This window comes from Pseudorca crassidens, chromosome 5 (genome assembly GCF_039906515.1).
Source record: "Pseudorca crassidens isolate mPseCra1 chromosome 5, mPseCra1.hap1, whole genome shotgun sequence".
Classification (NCBI taxonomy): Eukaryota; Metazoa; Chordata; class Mammalia; order Artiodactyla; family Delphinidae; genus Pseudorca; species Pseudorca crassidens.
The window spans coordinates 35,801,915-35,819,188 of record NC_090300.1 but is presented as its reverse complement, the minus strand read 5'-3'; the positions used below and the strand labels follow the sequence as shown (position 1 = coordinate 35,819,188).

At 49.1% G+C, this 17,274-nt stretch overlaps 1 protein-coding gene across 1 annotated transcript in view; it reads left to right on the top strand.

The window, feature by feature from the left end:
• EPHB1 (EPH receptor B1) overlaps positions 1–15,311 on the top strand; it is a 426,461-nt gene extending 411,150 nt beyond the window's left edge. The window contains exons 13-16 of the mRNA XM_067737744.1: positions 2,236–2,385; positions 8,874–9,067; positions 10,944–11,099; positions 14,492–15,311. Of these exons, the coding sequence (XP_067593845.1) occupies positions 2,236–2,385; positions 8,874–9,067; positions 10,944–11,099; positions 14,492–14,600 (609 nt within the window). The 3' untranslated portion in view covers positions 14,601–15,311. The remainder of the gene's footprint in view (positions 1–2,235; positions 2,386–8,873; positions 9,068–10,943; positions 11,100–14,491) is intronic.
• Positions 15,312–17,274: the final 1,963 nt, after the last annotated feature.

Sequence of the window (17,274 nt, the reverse complement as noted above, 5' to 3'; positions counted from 1 at the left end):
CCTCAAGTAACCCAGGTGTATTGAGAGACCAGAAACTGCTCCCCTCTGGGGGAGCCCCAGGCGCCCTCCAGGTGTGGCAATACCACCTCCCCTAATGGGGACACACAGCATGGGGTCCCTGCACTGTCAGACACCTGCCTCAGGTGTCTGACAACTCCCTGTTCGCTGGCTGAGTTTTCTACCTCTCTTCCCAGCCATGGTACCGAGGAGATAAAGCCAGTAAATTCATTCATGTTTTGGGGAATGGTGAGAACAGAGCCTCCTGTTGCCTCGCAGCCCAAGCCTGCCCTCCAGGCATTTGTCACGTTGCTGGCATTTGAGCTGAGAATGTCTCCCACCACAAAAGCCTGCCATCTCCTGGGGGAAATCAGGGCTGTCTTCTTGGCAGAAAGCTGGATGTGTGCCTGGGGAGGTCGGGGCCAGACAGCCTTTATTCCTCCCAGACCCTGGGTAGGAAACCAGGTAAAAATATACTTTGCAGTTTGCTCCTTTTTCTCTCACTTGTGCTCAGATTAACCACTTATACATTTTTTTTTTTTTTTTTTTTTTGCGGTATGCGGGCCTCTCACTGTTGTGGCCTCTCCTGTTGCGGAGCACAGGCTCCGGACGCGCAGGCTCAGCGGCCATGGCTCAGGGACCCAGCCGCTCCGCGGCATGTGGGATCTTCCCAGACTGGGGCACGAACCCATGTCCCCTGCATTGGCAGGCAGACTCTCAACCACTGCGCCACCAGGGAAGCCCTCCACTTATACATTTTTAAGGTATTTTTGCTAAAGTCCAACACATGTTTCTGGTGATTTGAACAGATCGTGGGAATGGTCAGTATAAAAATAACCTCCTTCAGCCGAGGCAGGAGGCAGATGAGAAGGGGGAGGAGATAGGGAGCTTCAGGTCTCATAGCCCAGGCATCGCATCGGGGCCGTGGGAGTGAAGTCCAATATTTGGCCTGGAGAATTGAAAATGAGGACCATTTGCTCTAGAGAATGATGAACTCCACCCTCGTAAGTGGTATCAGTGCCCTACAGAGCTGCTCTGCTCTCTGCTCCCCTCTATTTCCCCCGTGAGAGTTCCGCGCTCTAGCCATCCTGCATTGCTGGCAGTTACCATCTTCTCTGTTACCCCAGCATCTGCACAGGCTGCTCTCTGCCTGGACTTACCTCCTCCCCACACTCTGCCTGATTAACTAGTTACCACGTGTATAGCGTGGACCCTCTATGCCAGGCCCTGCCCCAGCACTAGATGGAGCGTAATCCACTTATCCTCACGATGACCTGACTGTGTAAGTGTGATCACTACCCCCATTTTGGCAATGAGATACAGAGGCACAGAGAGGTTAGGTAACTTGCCCTAGGTCACACAGGTAGAAAGGGACAATACTGGTATCCACACCTGGCCAAAGGCTTCAGGAAACTGCCCTTCTGACCTCTCCTGTCCACCTTCCCTGACCCCTTCCTATGTTAGGGAGTTTCCTCTGGTTCTCAGAACACCCCGTATCTGCCTCGGCCTCACCCTCATCACTTTCCACCTTGTTAACAATATGTATTAAGTTTCTGTTTTCTTGTCTGCCTCCCCATGCTTGCCCAGCTTGAGGGCAGGGCCCCTGGCTGGCTCAGCCCTGGGACACCAGCTCCTCAGAAAGGGCCTGGCACAAAGCAGTGCTTCTTGCCTATTTGTTGACGGGGTGCATGGATGGATGGATGGATAGCAACGCCTTAGGTAAACAAAACAGGCCAAGTTCTGGCGGACAAACCAAGGGCCAAGCAGAGAGCCGAAGTGGAAACTCCCAGGGTGGGATCGGAGGGTAAAATGGAGAAACAAACCTAAGGGTGGCCCTTTAGAACAATGTGTCTGCAGCTCTGCATGTCGACCTGCACAGAAGGGCAGGGAGGAGAGCCAGCATCTATCCGCTCTGGGCCCGGTAAACCCAGTGCAGCTGGGGCTGCCTGCAGGCTGCAGAGTGAGGAAAACCTGTCCCCCAGGGCTGGAGCACAAGGCAAGTGGGGCAGAGGGGCGGCGCAGCGTGATCTTGTAGTCAGGGGTGTCCCAGGAGGTATTACCAATCACTGCCTTCGTGTTTGCTTGTTTTGCTTCCTTCTGGCCCAAGTGTTGTGACTCATACATGCTGCGGGACAGCAGAGCATCACCTGCCTGTCACGGCACGGTGCCCACTTTATTCTCACGCACCTTCAGCTAGGAACCCTACGGTTGGGCTGACCAGGTTTCTCCTTCCCACAGGGAGGCAAGATCCCCGTGAGATGGACGGCTCCAGAGGCCATCGCCTACCGCAAGTTCACGTCTGCCAGCGACGTCTGGAGCTACGGGATTGTCATGTGGGAAGTCATGTCGTTTGGAGAGAGACCCTATTGGGATATGTCCAACCAAGATGTGAGTGTCAGTGGCACCTGGCTGCTACAACCCTTACCCCAGGGGTCCCACAGGCCATGGCATGCCAAGCCCACCTATCTGTTTTCTGCTTGGGGCCTCAGAACGTGAACGTGAGGTGTCCAGGGTAGGGGATATTGGATTGCCTTGGCACCAATATTTGAACTAATCAAAGAGCCCAGCATGACCCCAAAGCCTGTAAAGATGCCCAGGGCAATGCAGGAGACAATGGGCTGGTTTCGAATGGCCAGGAACCATGAATAGATCAGGCCCAAAGTGAATCAGGAAATTCTACCCCACTTCAGAGCTCCATCATCACGTGTAAAGGAAGGGAAGCCGTGCTGGTGGGAGGGCGGGCCTGGCTTCCAGGCTGCTCTGCTCTGACAGATGTGCTGTGTTGAGCCAGCTGCAGCTTCTGTCTGGGACTCACACCTCTCCGCTTTAAAGAGAGGAATTAATCGTAAAAGCCCTTCTTTCCTGAGAATCCGCTCTTCTGGGAGTCTGTGTCACCTGTCAGTGAAGGAGGTGCTGAGTGAGAGTCCCAAGGCTGGTCAGCTTCAGATGGGCCTCAGGAGGGGACCTGTCTGAGTGGAGGTCAGCAACAACCCTCCAGGCCACTCACAAGGGACAGGGGGAAAGGAAAGGGCCATCTGAGATGCTTTAAGCAGAGGCATTTTGGGGAGGTGTTCCAGAGGGGACCCTTTGCTACATAATTACTAAAAGGTAGGAAGACTTTGAGGATGATTTGCTTTGGTAAGGTCCCAGTCAAAATCCTACCTGGATTCCCCCACTGCCTTGGACCCTGGGCTGTTCCCCAGGGCCACTCCTCCTTTGTGTTCTGAATACATGCCCTCCCCTTGGAGAGTCTGCAGTGTCAGTGTTACCTCTGTTCTCTGCTTGCTCTTCCCATCACCTCGGGGGACAGTTATTATCTTTCCCAACTTCCAAGCAAGAAGAGGCAGAGCTGGCCCAGTCCAGATGGGGAAACCAGCCACCCCATAAGCACCTACAGAGTGGGTAGGCTCTTCGTTACTCGTAAACTGGAGAAGTCTGCCCCCAGCCAGCCCTCTATCCAGACAGACGTTCCGAGCCATGGCTGTCGCTCATAAGGTTGAGAAAGGTGGCCATCTGGGAGTCCAGGAAACACTTTCCAATGAGCCAAAATGGGAGCTGGGTGCTGCCGTGACAGTGGGTAGAGTGGCTTCAGCCCAGAGCAGGTGAAATGGCTGCGTCCTTAACCAGGTCCTGCTGCCGACCATGTGTGGCATCTAGGTCCTCTATTATCTCTGATTATCCATGCTTTGTCTCTGCTCCTGTAGCATGTCAAATCGGTAAGTGTTGGAATTGATGCCAAGGCTGCTTTCATGAAATCAAGTGCACCCTGGTTTTGTCCATACTGTCAGCTAGATGAGTAATAAACGTTAGCCGGAAAACGCAGACCCATTTTGTCCTGCCCGGAGACTGTAATCCGATTAAGCTCAATTCAGCACACATGGAACGGATTATGAAACTCTGACAGGCAAGATTTGACATTCAAGATATTCTCAGCAAATGCATTCACCTCTGCTGAAAACAAGTGAAGTTTCTGATATTAGACTTCCAGAATTCCCAAATCATTCATTCAACGAACACTCAGGGTATGCTAACTGTGACTAAGCATTGTGCTTGTCGGCTCTGTTCTTGGGGGGGTTTATAGCCCAGTGGCACATACACAGGGCTGTGGGAACATTTTGGGGGGAGGTAAGGAAGGTTTCCAGATATTTGACACTTGAGCTGGGCCTCAAAGGGAATAAGGACATCTGCAAAGTAGCTGTTTATTCTAATTTTATTGTATTTCTCCAAAATAAATCCTCTCAGCATTGTTCCAAGTACCATTCCACTCTCTGTGGAAGGCGGAGGGTGACTTTTGCCCATTCAGAAGGTATCTTCTGACCCAGCCTGGGAGAGAGGCAGGAGGGCCTCCCAGCAGCTCGGGCTGCAGCCCGACTCATCAGAAACCACTGAGGTGGTGGCAATAAAGGATTTTACAGATGACAATTGAAAGGCTTTACGAAAGAGAATTGCAGAGGCAAGTCAGAGTGCTGGTAATTGGGCTTCCGGAGCCCAGGAAGGTCTTTGAACATGTACAGAGTTTGTCAGCCAGAGAGAGAACTTGGAAGTTCTACGGCTTGGATCTGATTGACAGAGATAATGAGAGTGGCAGTGTCTGTGGGGAGAAGCTGTGGTTTTACTGAAACATCAGAGCTCATCTTAACCCCCTCTGCCCTGGATCCTCCACTGCTCTGAGCTCCTCCACTTTTCTCCCTCCGCATGGAAGGTCGAGGAAGCCCGCCCACCGCCCAACTTCACTAATGAAAAGTGCACGTCTGGGGGCAGCCAGGAGCCCCTCTGGGGACAGGAGAGCAAGGGGAGGGGCCCTGCTCCTTTCCCAGAGGAGCTCCAGCCCTGGTCCCCAGTCCAGACCACCTGTCCCTGGTCCCCACCTAATACCCGCACCTGCCATCTCGGGGTACAGGTGAGCAAAGGCAGCCCTCACCCCATCCCGTTGCTGCAGACCATTCAAAGCAAGTCAGCCCTGCTCCGTGACAGCTGCCGAGACTGGTTCTCGCTGCCACACTCGCCATCACCTTCTGTCTGGAGATGCCATCTGATCTCATTTCAATCTCCAGTCTTTTCAGCATCCATTTATCTCATCCTGTTGTGGACCAAGGAAAGGGGCCCAGGACTCGCTCTGATTTTTCTATTCTGCTCAGCAGGACCCCCTCTGCCCCCAAGCTTGGGCCATATCTTTCTTCACAATGCAGATGCAGTCACTGGCGTTTGGACTGAAAGTGGTTCTCCTGCCTCCTACCTGTTTTCTCCATACCTGCCAGTGAAGCAGGCATGACAGGGAGTGATCCCAAAGCCCCATTAGAGGACTACAATTCCTTTTTCAAAATAACGATGTTTTAATTCGATTGTAAGTTATATGTATTTGGAAAATTTAGAAAACACCCAGATCCTTAAAAAGAACAAAAATCTCCAAAGGCATAGTGCTTCAGAGAAAGACTTGACTAGATAAATATTACCCATACAGCAATTAATGACGTAGTACTTTTTCTTTGGAGTGGAGGGTAAAGCTTTTATTTTTTTCATATGTGCAAGAAGCGTCAATGCTCCCAGAGCATCTATTCGAGTAATAACAACAAAGTTATCTAGAAGAAATAGCAAATAGGAATTCCCTGGTGGTCCAGTGGTTAGGACTCTGTGCTTTCCGATTTTTCACTCCCAAGGGCATGGGTTCGATCCCTGGTCAGGAACTAACATCCCTCAAGCTGCGAGGCGGGGCCAAACATTAAAAAAAAAAAAAAATAGCAAATGGAATAAAGTCCCATTTGTAAACAAGAGCATGGGAAGGGGGCTCCTCTATCCTCTGTCCTGAAAGGTGAGATACAGAGAGGGAGGTGGCATTTACCAAGTCCCCACTACATGCTTGGTGCTTCCCAAACACCATCTTCCTGGACCTCCAGTTGGCCGGCAGCAGAACAGCAACCCTCTTTGAAGAGAAGACCTCCACTGTAATAGACGTGGCCGCAGTGACAGCCTCCATGTGATGATGGGATTCTTTCTACTCATATGTGTGGTGCTCACTGCGCATCACCTCACTGTGTCATTTAATCCTTCTCACACCCCCATCTGTGCAGTTTCAGGAAGTCAACTGACTCTCCCAAGTTTCTGGAGCTAATAAGAAATGGAACTAGGATCTGAACCCAGACCTCCAAGGTCTATGCCCCTGATGGCAATGCCACACCATCACTAACACAGTGCGTGGGGCTACACTCCTGTGGACCTGCAGGGAGGAGGAATCAGTGACTCTCTGATGTCCTCTTAAAAGGAAAGTCAGCGCATCAAACAAACAGAGGAAGTACAGAAACACACGCCAGGATGGTGTTCCAAAAATTCCAACGAGGTGGCCTGCAGAAGAGCTGGGGGGAAAAGCAGCTTAGTGGCGTCCAGTCGAAAGCTCACAGACGGAAGAGTCAGCACGTGCCTGGGTCCCCAGTCTCTCGATGCTCTGCCAGGAGTGCTCGGGTCAGCTGGTCACACCTCTGAGTTGCGGCCCCCTTAGAGGGCTCCTTCCTCTTACGGGCAGATGGGAGAGTAATCTTGTTGGGGGGAACATTTGTGTTTGGGAATCTGGTCATCAAATAATTTGGGCAGCAATGCCAGTGGTTTAAGGGGAACAGGAGCTGCCCTACACTGGAAGACTTTGGGGGCCCCTAACCCCCAAAAGAAGTTGAATTTGGACACCAGCCCCTCCTGCTGGTCCCACCTAGCTTGTCCTTAGGCAGCCCAGAAAGAGCTCGTGGGGCCATTCAGTGGGTAATCCCACTTGTCCCCTTGGTGAGTGGGGACTCTGTGACAGGGCCCCTTAATCTGGCTGCTTGGAAGGAGCTGGAAAGGATGCCAGTTTTAAGCAAGGCTATTCATCCTCATGGATTACTTGGTTTAGCTCCATACCCCTGTTTCCTACCGTGAAGACATCAAATAGCTCCAAGGACTGTTCTCCAGGCTGAGATTCCTGTGGCATCCCCACAGAGCCTAGGAAGAGTGGGTTTCAAGGTATTCAAAACTTAAACTCAGGGACTTCCCTGGTGGTCCAGTGGGTAAGACTCCACGCTCCCAATGCAAGGGGCCCAGGTTCGATCCCTGGTCGGGGAACTAGATCCCACGTGCATACTGCAACTAAGACTCGGCACAGATAAATAAATAAATAAATATTAAAAAAAAAAATTAAGCTCAGATACCCCTGTGATTTTTTCCCAACCCTATCCCTTAGTAGCTTCGTGCCCTCAGGCAAATGACTTCCCTGTTTGTGCATTCATTTCCTCATGGGGAAAATAGGGCTAAAATGCCCTCCTCAGAGGATAACAGGTAATTTGACTGACAACAGTCTGGCTAAGATAAACATTTGTTAGTGGTATAAAATATTATTCAAAAGTGCATATTCCCAGTTGCTGTTTTTTTATAAAGTGGTCACATTGGTGTGGCTTGTATGCTTGTTTGTTTTTCTGCCACATCGAATAGAAGGAATAATACACCTTGATTATCTCTAATGACTTCAGGTTATTATATTATCTCATGCCCCGTCTCATGCCCTGTATCCTGTGCATAGAATTTGTAAAACTATAAATTGATTGAGAATGTTCACTTTCTGACCAATTTACAAAGTAAAAAAAAAAGAATAATCAGTTGAAATGAATCTGACATTTTTTAAAGTAGAGGCAAAAATACCTGAAAATCCCTGAACTCCAAATTATTCCCTATGTTGTTAAAGGTGCTTTAACTGTTTATATTAATGTAAAGTCAACGCCTAATTATTATAGAAAATAAACATACAAAGAAACAAAAAGAAAAACACAAAGGGCATTCATGTTTCTGCCTGCCCAGAGGCAACCACCATTAGTTCCATGATACAGATCCTTCCAAGGACTTTTCTATGCATGTGTGTAATTATTAGTTTTTGTTTTGTTTTGATTCTTGCTTTTTTACAAAAGCAAGCTTATACCATACCTGCTTTATACCATACCTGCACTTACGCAGCCTGCTGTTTTGCCTAATATTACAATGTGAGTATATTTCCATTTCAATAGGCACATTTTTGTAACATCTTAAGGCCTGCATTGTATTCCTGGCCTTCCATTGTGTTATAATAAATTACAGAGCAGGCATAATTGTTTTAAATGAATTAGAAATTAAGAAGTAAAGGGTGAAAAACACAACAATCTGAAGAACAGAAAAAGGACTTAAAGATCCTAAAATCTTTGCAAAACTGTCCCCTGGAGTCTGCGAAAATTAACAAAACCTGATTGGAGATATTCATGTTGGATCACCTTGTTATTTCCACTGTTGTCATTGTACCGAACCAATTTGTTTAACTAGATTATCTTCTACCCAATTCCTGTCGCTGCCTCATGAAGGTTAAGGCAGAAGGTGCCTAGGAAGCATCTAGAGGGTCCCTGGCATGGAGTAGGCCCTCCATCAAATTGTGATCCCTTCTCCCACTTTCTTTTCCCGTAGCAGTGAAAGGATGAGGTCACGATGGGCTTTGGTGGGTGTCCTTTGCAAATAGTTGGCACGTTTCCCATGTGCCATTGTTTCATCTGCCCTGGTGCCACCAGCTGCCAATAAGGCAGAATTGGGCCTGACGTCCTCTCAGGGAGAAGCTCAAACCATTCTTCAATAAACATTTACAGCCATCTAGTGCATGTCAGGCCCTGTGCCAGGTGCTGGGGACACAAAGGCACAAGAAGAGGTGGGCCCTGCTTTCTGGGAACTCACAGTGTAGGGGGAAAAGCCAAGTACATGTAAAATCTCTTACTGCGGGAGGTACAGGAGCACAGAAGGCGGGGCACCTGGGGTAAGGAGGCTCCATCCTCGGAAGCTAATTTGTGAATGACTGGCTGGTGGCTCATCCCCAATCACACCTGTTCCCATGTGTGTCACTGCAGGTCATCAATGCCATTGAGCAGGACTACAGGCTGCCCCCACCCATGGACTGCCCAGCTGCTCTACACCAGCTCATGCTGGACTGCTGGCAAAAAGACCGTAACAGCCGGCCCCGATTTGCAGAGATTGTCAACACCCTGGACAAGATGATCCGGAACCCAGCAAGTCTCAAGACTGTGGCAACCATCACCGCCGTGTGAGTCTAGTGGAACTGGGTGGCTCCTAGGGGTGAGTGGTCTCACAGTCAGGCAGGGTCCAGAGCGAGGCTCCTAGCCTTCAGTCTACTGAGAGCAAGGGGGAGACAGCTGAGCTTATCCACGGATGGAAGAAGTTCCAAGACTCTTCCCTTCCTTTTCCTCTTCTATCTCTCTGAAATATTCCCTGCCTCCAGCATAGGCTGTAGACAGATGAAAAGATAACATATCTGTATCTCTACCTTCCATTGGCCTCAGATGGGCTGGGCACTGGGCTCTGTAGTAGTTGAGTGTATCTGGTCTGACTGGTATGAGACCCCACTTGTGGGCAATCCTGTTTCAGGAAGGCACCCTTTCTGTTAACCACACCAGCGCATGAGGCAGGTGGAGCTGCAGACTTGGAACCTTGGCCAACCTATTAACAGGTAAAGGCCCTGACTGATGTGGGACAAAGAAATTCAGAGCAGTTGGATTTGTTATAAGCAAATGCACAGAACTGTCAGCTGTCAGCCACAGTCAGCTGTACATCACTCCTTTACATTTGCAGAGTGAACTCATTTGTTAATTCATCCTTTCGACCAGAGTTTATTGGGTGCTTATGTGCTAAGCACTGTGCCCTTGCTGGCTGTATAGAATAAGCAAGATAGACATGCCCTCATGGAGCTGAGAATCATTTAGGAGCAGCAAACATTAATCAGATGATTGCCCAAAGAAATACAAACTGAGACTTCACTGGCCAGTGCGGCAGGGAAGTGCCTGATGCTTGGAGAGCATACACCTTGGTCTGGCGTCAGGGAGGCGACCCTGATGCCTGTTATTTTGGTTGCGAGCTGAGGAGGGAGGGTGCGTTAACTGAATGAAAGGAAGATGGGAGTAGAGAGTCAGGGTTCCAGATCAAGGGTACAGCATGTGCAGAGGCCCGAGTGTGCGAAGTACAGGGCCAGCGTGTTGGGAGTGCAGTTTGTGGGGGGACCAGGTGGGGACTGGGGCTGGTGAGGTGGGCGAGAGACAGACACTCAGAGCCTTTAGGCCCTGCTAAGACTTTGGAGCTTGGTTTTCAGAGCAATGATCACCCACTGAAGGGTTTGACATGAATCAGGTCAGGAGTTGGGTTATTGTCAGGATCACATCTCCATATTTTAAAGAGCACCAGGATATAACATGGACCTGTTGTTGAGGGGACCATGAAGACAGAGTTGGTAGGAGGACATGGCAGTAGTAACCATGGTAGAGAAGAGAGCATCTTAAGTCAGGCTAATGGTGTGGAAAGAAACGTTGAGTTTGAGAGATTTTGAAGGTCAAATCTTTATGACTTGGTGAAGGGTTGGGCATGGGTGCTGAAAGTGAGGGCGATGTGAAGATGGTACCCTGATTTCTGGACTGGGTACCTGGGGTGGGGGGTTCTGCTTTGAGAACATGCCCGAGAAGGTCAGTGGTGGGCTGCTCTGTTCCATTTCTTTCAGTTAGCTGAGGACAGAACCCGGAGGAAAAAATGTTACCGATAGATTTGGAGAGGTTGCAGTGAACTTTATATATTTGTTAAAGGAGCATATCTTTGGTTGGTGAAGTTCTTAGATTTCAGTTTACAAAGGAGTTGTGGTCCTTCTCTTCCTTTCAGACTGCCTGCTGTGCCAGTCTGCCCGTCTGGGCTGACCGGCATGGGACAGAGCCCAGAGCCAGGGGGACTGGCCACCTGGCCTTGAGAAACCATGCAAGCTCAGGATTGTGTAGGGAAGGAAGGGTCAGCCTGGGTTTCCTGCATAATCCTCATCCCACCAGGGGTGCTGAACCTCCATGAAGTCTGCCGTCCGCCCAGAGTGTGCCTCTGCCCATGCGCCCCTGCAGCTGTGGGGTCACCTACTCCCCTCTGTCTTCCAGGCCTTCCCAGCCCCTGCTCGACCGTTCCATCCCAGACTTCACTGCCTTTACCACCGTGGATGACTGGCTCAGTGCCATCAAAATGGTCCAGTACAGGGACAGCTTCCTCACCGCCGGCTTCACCTCCCTCCAGCTGGTCACCCAGATGACGTCGGAGTGAGTGACGGGAATCACCTCTGTCCGGCCCATGGGTGGGGTCAAGGCTCCCTGCCTGCAATCACCTGTGGTGCAAGTCATGCCTTCTGGCCTCATCCTCAGGGCTCCACCTCAGCGCAGAATCGGACCTGGTGGGGAAGCGCCTTGGGAAGACGGAGGGCTGGGGTGGGGAGGCCCAGATCTATTCTGGGTCCCAAATGAGAGTTCTTCAAAGTCACAGCCATATGTCATTTGCCTAATCACTGAGAGTCTCTCCTCTGTTTAAGTTTTTAAACTCAGCCCATCAAAGAGAGCATCCAGCTGGAAAGAACACAGCCAGCCAGCACTTTAAACAGCATAGCAGGAAGAGGCAGAGCCTGATTCAGCAGCAATCTCCGATGTACTGGGAGCCTGTCTTCGTGCTTAGACAGCGCTTGTAAATAAGCCGACGTTTCCATCCCCCACTAGTTATTTTCTAGGCTGCAACCCCCATAAGAGTGTGGAAGAATACAAAAACTAAAATTATTCAAATCAGATGAGAGCCAGAAAGGGTCTTAAAGGCCCACGTAGTCCATCATTTCCCCAAGAATGTTCTGAGCGGTACCCGCTCTGGGAAATGTTAATAGGTTCTCCTTGGAAAAAAGGTCCCATGGTCAAATAAATTTGGGAAATACTGAGCACTTTAGCACTCTCTTGGAGAGTCACTCCACATATTAGCATTGTAAAGGCCGTAAGAAATCCCGAAGTAAAGAAACCCACATAAAATTATTAAATACCATGGAAGCGTATTTCAGAGGGGTGGGGTTTTCTGGGCCTGCATTTTGGGAAATCTCTATTTAGTTCCACCCCTTCTATTCAGCGATTCAGAAAGGAGGTGATGTTAGTGCCTGAAGACTCGGCCATCAGGAGTGACAAAGCGGGAACAGAAGCCTGCTTTCTTGACTGCCGGGTCCATATGTTCCAGCCTGTCCATCCAGGGCCACATGGGGCCATACTTGGCTATACACACCCTGGAGTCGCCTGGGCGTCTTTAACTACTGATGTCTGATTCCTACACCCAATGTAGATCTTCTGATTCATTTGGTACATGGTGAGACCTGGGCATCAGGATGTTAAAACTCCCCAGGTGATTCTAATGTGCAGCAAAGCTTGGGAACCACTGGATAGAGTGGGCAAGTCGAATTTTGAATACATACACACACACGCACACGCACACACACACACACACACACAGAGCAGGGACCTTACCAGCTGCCCAGCTGTGACATGTACTAACGGCACCAGGGTTGGTAGCCTATGACACACATTTTCCCTGACAGAGGATAAATCAGTCCGCCAGGCAGTTGACAAACACTTATTGATCACCTGTTCTGTGTCAGGTTCAGTGCTGGATGCTGGGATTCCCTGCTGGGGCAGGCCAGCTGCTGAGTCCCAGGGGAGAGGCGGGGGTCATCCATCCTGAGTAGTTGAGCCCCAGGGGGATGGCTTATTGAAAGTCAACCTTCCAACCCAGATTCCGGCTCTGCAGTCAGTCTTCATAGAGTCCAGCTTCATGTCTCTCAAGTTTATTCTTGCCTGAAATGATGGAACCTCCAGTTTCTCCCAGGAAATGACTTGGATGTGCCTCTAGCCTTGGATCCACTCAACACCAGAATTCACTTTTTCGAACCTGAGTTCATTTCCTGGTGATGCCTAAAAACGTCCTTACCATTATGAGTTATCGTCAGACACCAAAAATAAACACTAACCCCTTCCCAGTGGAGAACCAGCTTTCCCAGCCCACAGAGCTGGAAAGCATGCCGGGGCTCAGGGGCAGAGTGGGCGTCCATGAAGGCAGGGCTGCGCCTGCTTTCCCACTGTCATGGGGCTGCGTACGGGGACCATCATCACCCGGTCCCCCACAAACTGAAGGAGTCAAATGGAGTAATTCCCTCAGTCTGGGAATAGCCACATGAAAAAGAGCTAGAGGAAAAATAAAAGGAAAGTGAAACTGAAAAGTAAGGGATTTACTTCAAAGTAAAAAATGGCCACACACTATTGGAGCACTCTCGTTTGCTACTTGAGAGAAAAAAGGCAGGAAAAGAATATGTGTACGTAAATAAAGTAGATTGAGGGACCATTTGTGAATTCAAAATCCAAGCATACCTCTCAAACTTGTGTGCTGAAAAGACGTGGGCAATTTGACAATCTAGACCAGTGACAGCCCTCGGGGGACTGAGAGCCAGCTGAAAGGAGGGGTCAGGAGAGCGCAGGCATTGTGGACGGGGGCCCAGCACAGGGGCCTCCTCATACACCTTGTGCACAGTGCACAGAGCGATCTGCTCGGCTGCGGCAGGGGGGGGGTCCTCAGGGAATACAGTCAGGACGTTAGAAGAATTCTGAGAGCAGCCCTGCAGGGTGGCTGAGAGCCAGGCCATCCTGAATTTGAAGCCCAGCTCCTCCACTGCTTACCTGCTGTGTGATCTTGAGCATGTTACTTAACTTCTCTGAGCCCTACTCTAGAAAGGGGCAAATAATAATAGTGCCCACCTCTTGGTTTGTGCTAAGAGGTAAGTGGAATAGTACATACAAGGCAACTGGCCTATTGTCTGCCTGCAGGACACACATGAGAAATGATGGCTGGTAAATTATTATCATTGACTCTGAGTGGTTTGACAGTTTTTATGAAATGCTTCCATAGGTATAAATAAGTTAGTATATGGCACATGGGAAGCACTCAAGTACTGTAATATTATTAACTAAAAAAAGATGTATGGGTCTCCCCAAAGACAAGTATAAGCCATGAACTTGTTCATATTAAGATTCACAGTTCAGAGATGAATCCAGTGCAAATCCCTACCCTAAACATCTTCCTTGGATTCCTGCTCGGGCAGATATTTGAAAGTTATTTTGAGATCACCCTTCTTAAAAATTCATGACGTTAAAATTCAAACAGAGGCAGAAAATGGAAACTCAGGGGAAAACATCAGAAAACCAGGCAAGCCTCACATCTTTTCAATCACAGTGGGCGATCACTAATTTAGGCAGAAACCTCACAGAATAACTGAAGCCCCATACAGTGTGTGCTTGCATTGTTAAAAAAAAAATAGCAGAGGAAAGTTCTAGCCCACCTAGGGTCATGGACACAAGGAAGGGCTGCTCCAGAACCCGCAGGCAAGCAACAAGGCACAGCACTTCCAGGGTCATCTAAGTTGGAGGGGGCATTGGAGGTGGGGGCCACTGCTTGGAGGAAGTGAGATAGAGCAAGAGAATATCTAGTTAGGTGTTTTTCAGACTCGGGTAAACTTGGGCTCATTAGAGTTTAAACACTTTTATTTGCCTACCCCACTATTATCAGGAGCTTGCCTTCTGTGACGAGTTTTGATCTGTGAAAAGCACTAACGTGCCTTCTTTTGTGGCTTTTTCCCACCTAGAGACCTCCTGAGAATAGGCGTCACCTTGGCAGGTCATCAGAAGAAGATCCTGAACAGCATCCTGTCTATGAGGGTCCAGATGAGTCAATCACCAACGGCAATGGCATGAGAACTCTCGTTTTCTGTGGGGAGGAGAGGAAGGAAAAGGACCAGGCTCGGGGGGGAACCAGAGGTTGACCACTGTGGAATGTCCTGGAGAGACTGGCTTTTCAGCTGAGAAATGCATTCTCATCAACGAAGAATAAACTGGACCTATTCCTAATAGGCAACCTTCATTTCTCAGTGACAGACGCAGGTTTAAGATGACGTGGGAAACCAAATATGTAAGAATAAAAATACACAAAGGTGATGTTTGACGGAAGTGAAGACAAAACAATATGTGTCTGGGGCACCAAGCGTGAACACAGCTCCCACCCTGGGTGGGCTGGAGTCATCCATCTACAAGAAGAAAGGGAAGGAGGTAGAGGGAAGAAACAGAAGCAATTTCCCATTTTCTTCCTCACCAATGACATTCTTTTCTTTTCTCCTTTTGTCCTCCTCCCTGAGTCCTCACCCTCCCCCCACATCCATCTCCCTTTGCTCATGACTCGTGTAGGGAAGTTTCTTCAAACAAACCCCAGCTCCTGAGTCTCCAGATGTTCTGTCAGTTGCCAAAGGACCTTGCTGACCACTGCATGGGGAATCCAACCAATTCAATTAATGTCTTCATATTGAAGAAGAGATGTACCTTCAATTGAAACCTTGTTTTTCTTTTGTTTGCATTTTCTGCAAAAAGGAAAAAAGAAACCACAAATTGGAAAAAGAAAAAAAAAAAGAAAAACCTGTTTCCGTGTTCAAGGGCACGCCTATGTATGTCTGTGTTATAAAATGACCACTTGTTCGTAACAGATGCAAACAAGAAAGAACTGGGAAGTCTTCGACCCTGGAAGATCCAAAGGGGCCAGGGCATGCTGTTGGTCTGGTTTTCTGATTGGCTCCATTGGCCTATTGGCTCAATGAGGAGACAGGGTAGGGAGAAAAATAAAATGAAAAGGGGGAAAAAAACTCCAGAGGGCTTGCAAATTCAGACAGGAAACAGGTGAGTGGGTTTGAATTGGATGCAGTGTGGGACATTCGAGAATGAGACTGACTGATTCACTATTCTTGGTGACATCTGAAGAGAAGGAGAAGGAAGGTGTTTCTGGAGAATGTTCTTCCACATCCCTGGAATCTACAATTCAAGATGGCGAGGGCAAGTCCTTCTTCCCTCGTCTGGGGACTGGCTTAAGCTGTGTGACATCCGAGGAATGTTTCAGATGTGTCTGTGTTTCTCTGTATTCCTTCCTGTACCACAGTGTTCAATTCACTTTTGTAAATTCCACCTAACATTTAAATATTTTTAATTTCTCCTTCTACCTTAATCTCCTTGCTAATTTTATCTGTCTAATTAAAATGAGCAGAAGCATGTCTGGGTTTACATAGAATGGTGTCGGAGTGTGTGTTCCCAGACGCCACGTTGTAGGAGAATCCTTTATAACTGCCCTTCTTCCCCTAATAGGGGAGGGAGGGAGGGAAACACAGACTGGACCCAGGGACTCCCGAGAAGCAGAGTTTGTGAGAATCACTCTCACGGAGTGACCCAAAGGAAGAACTAAATAAATAGGAGGCTCTGAAGCCTCAAATATGCAGCGTGAGAAGTCACTGGCAAATAAACATAAACAATCACCGATAACGCACGATCTGCCCTGAGCTCGGTTTACACACTGCATTTGAGAAGTTCACATCCAGGCCAAATCTGTAAAAGCCACTGAAGACTATTCCAGACTGCTTCCTTGTGGGGTCCGTGAATGTACAGTTACGGGGGGTGGGGGGATGCGGCAGCGAAAGAAACTAGGTTTCCCACGTAGCTTGTTTCAAACATATTTAAGGTGAGATGAGCCTTTTTCCCTATTCCGAGGTAACTTTGTACTTGGAGAGATCCTTACCTTCTGAGGCCCTTTCAAAGAGGCTCTTAGGCCTGGGGGTACAGCTCTGATGCAGAGAAGCCCCATCTTAAAGCTCCACCCTTTGCTTAGTGGGCTGGGAGAAGATGGAGAGAACTGTCTCAGCAGATTGGCATATGGCTGCAAGGGGCCCCCATCCAGCCATATAGCCAGTAGAAGAGAAAACTTTCCTTATTAATAGCTTACCAATTCCATGCACAATTTGCTAATTACCCCCACGACCTCAGTCCATGCCATGTTTTACAAGCCTAAGCAATTCAGCTAATCTACTCTCAGTTCTCCACAGGAATGAATTCTAATTTGTCACCAAATTCCTCAGGCAGCCTCCTGAGCCTGAAATCCTCACTGTGCCTCCACCAAGGCCAGCCCATCTCCTGGCTGTGGACAAAGCAAGGTCAAGGTGAAGGTCATGTCATGCCCTTTAGTAAGTTTTGTCTGTAAGATCCCACAAAAGAGAGAAAGAGAAAGAACCCAACATACACAAGGGGAAAGCATGAGGGGTCAGCAGAGCCAAGGCCTGGGCACCTCAAGGCATAGTTCCCAGTGGCAAGAATGTCACCAAGTCTGGACACGGCCCCTCCCTGTAGATGCCCAGCACGGCTTCACAGGCCAAGATCGCCCCCTCCATAGCCCGAAAGGCAGTGTCTCTCCGGAGAGTGAAACCCTGTGTACTCCCTCTGGGCAAGGGCAGGTCTCTAACCTCTCTGACATCAGTTTCGTCAGGTGCATAGTCAGCTGGTGATAACTACCTTGGAGGAAGCCTAGCTAACACTCCGGGGCAGGCCCTCCGTGCCAGGCATG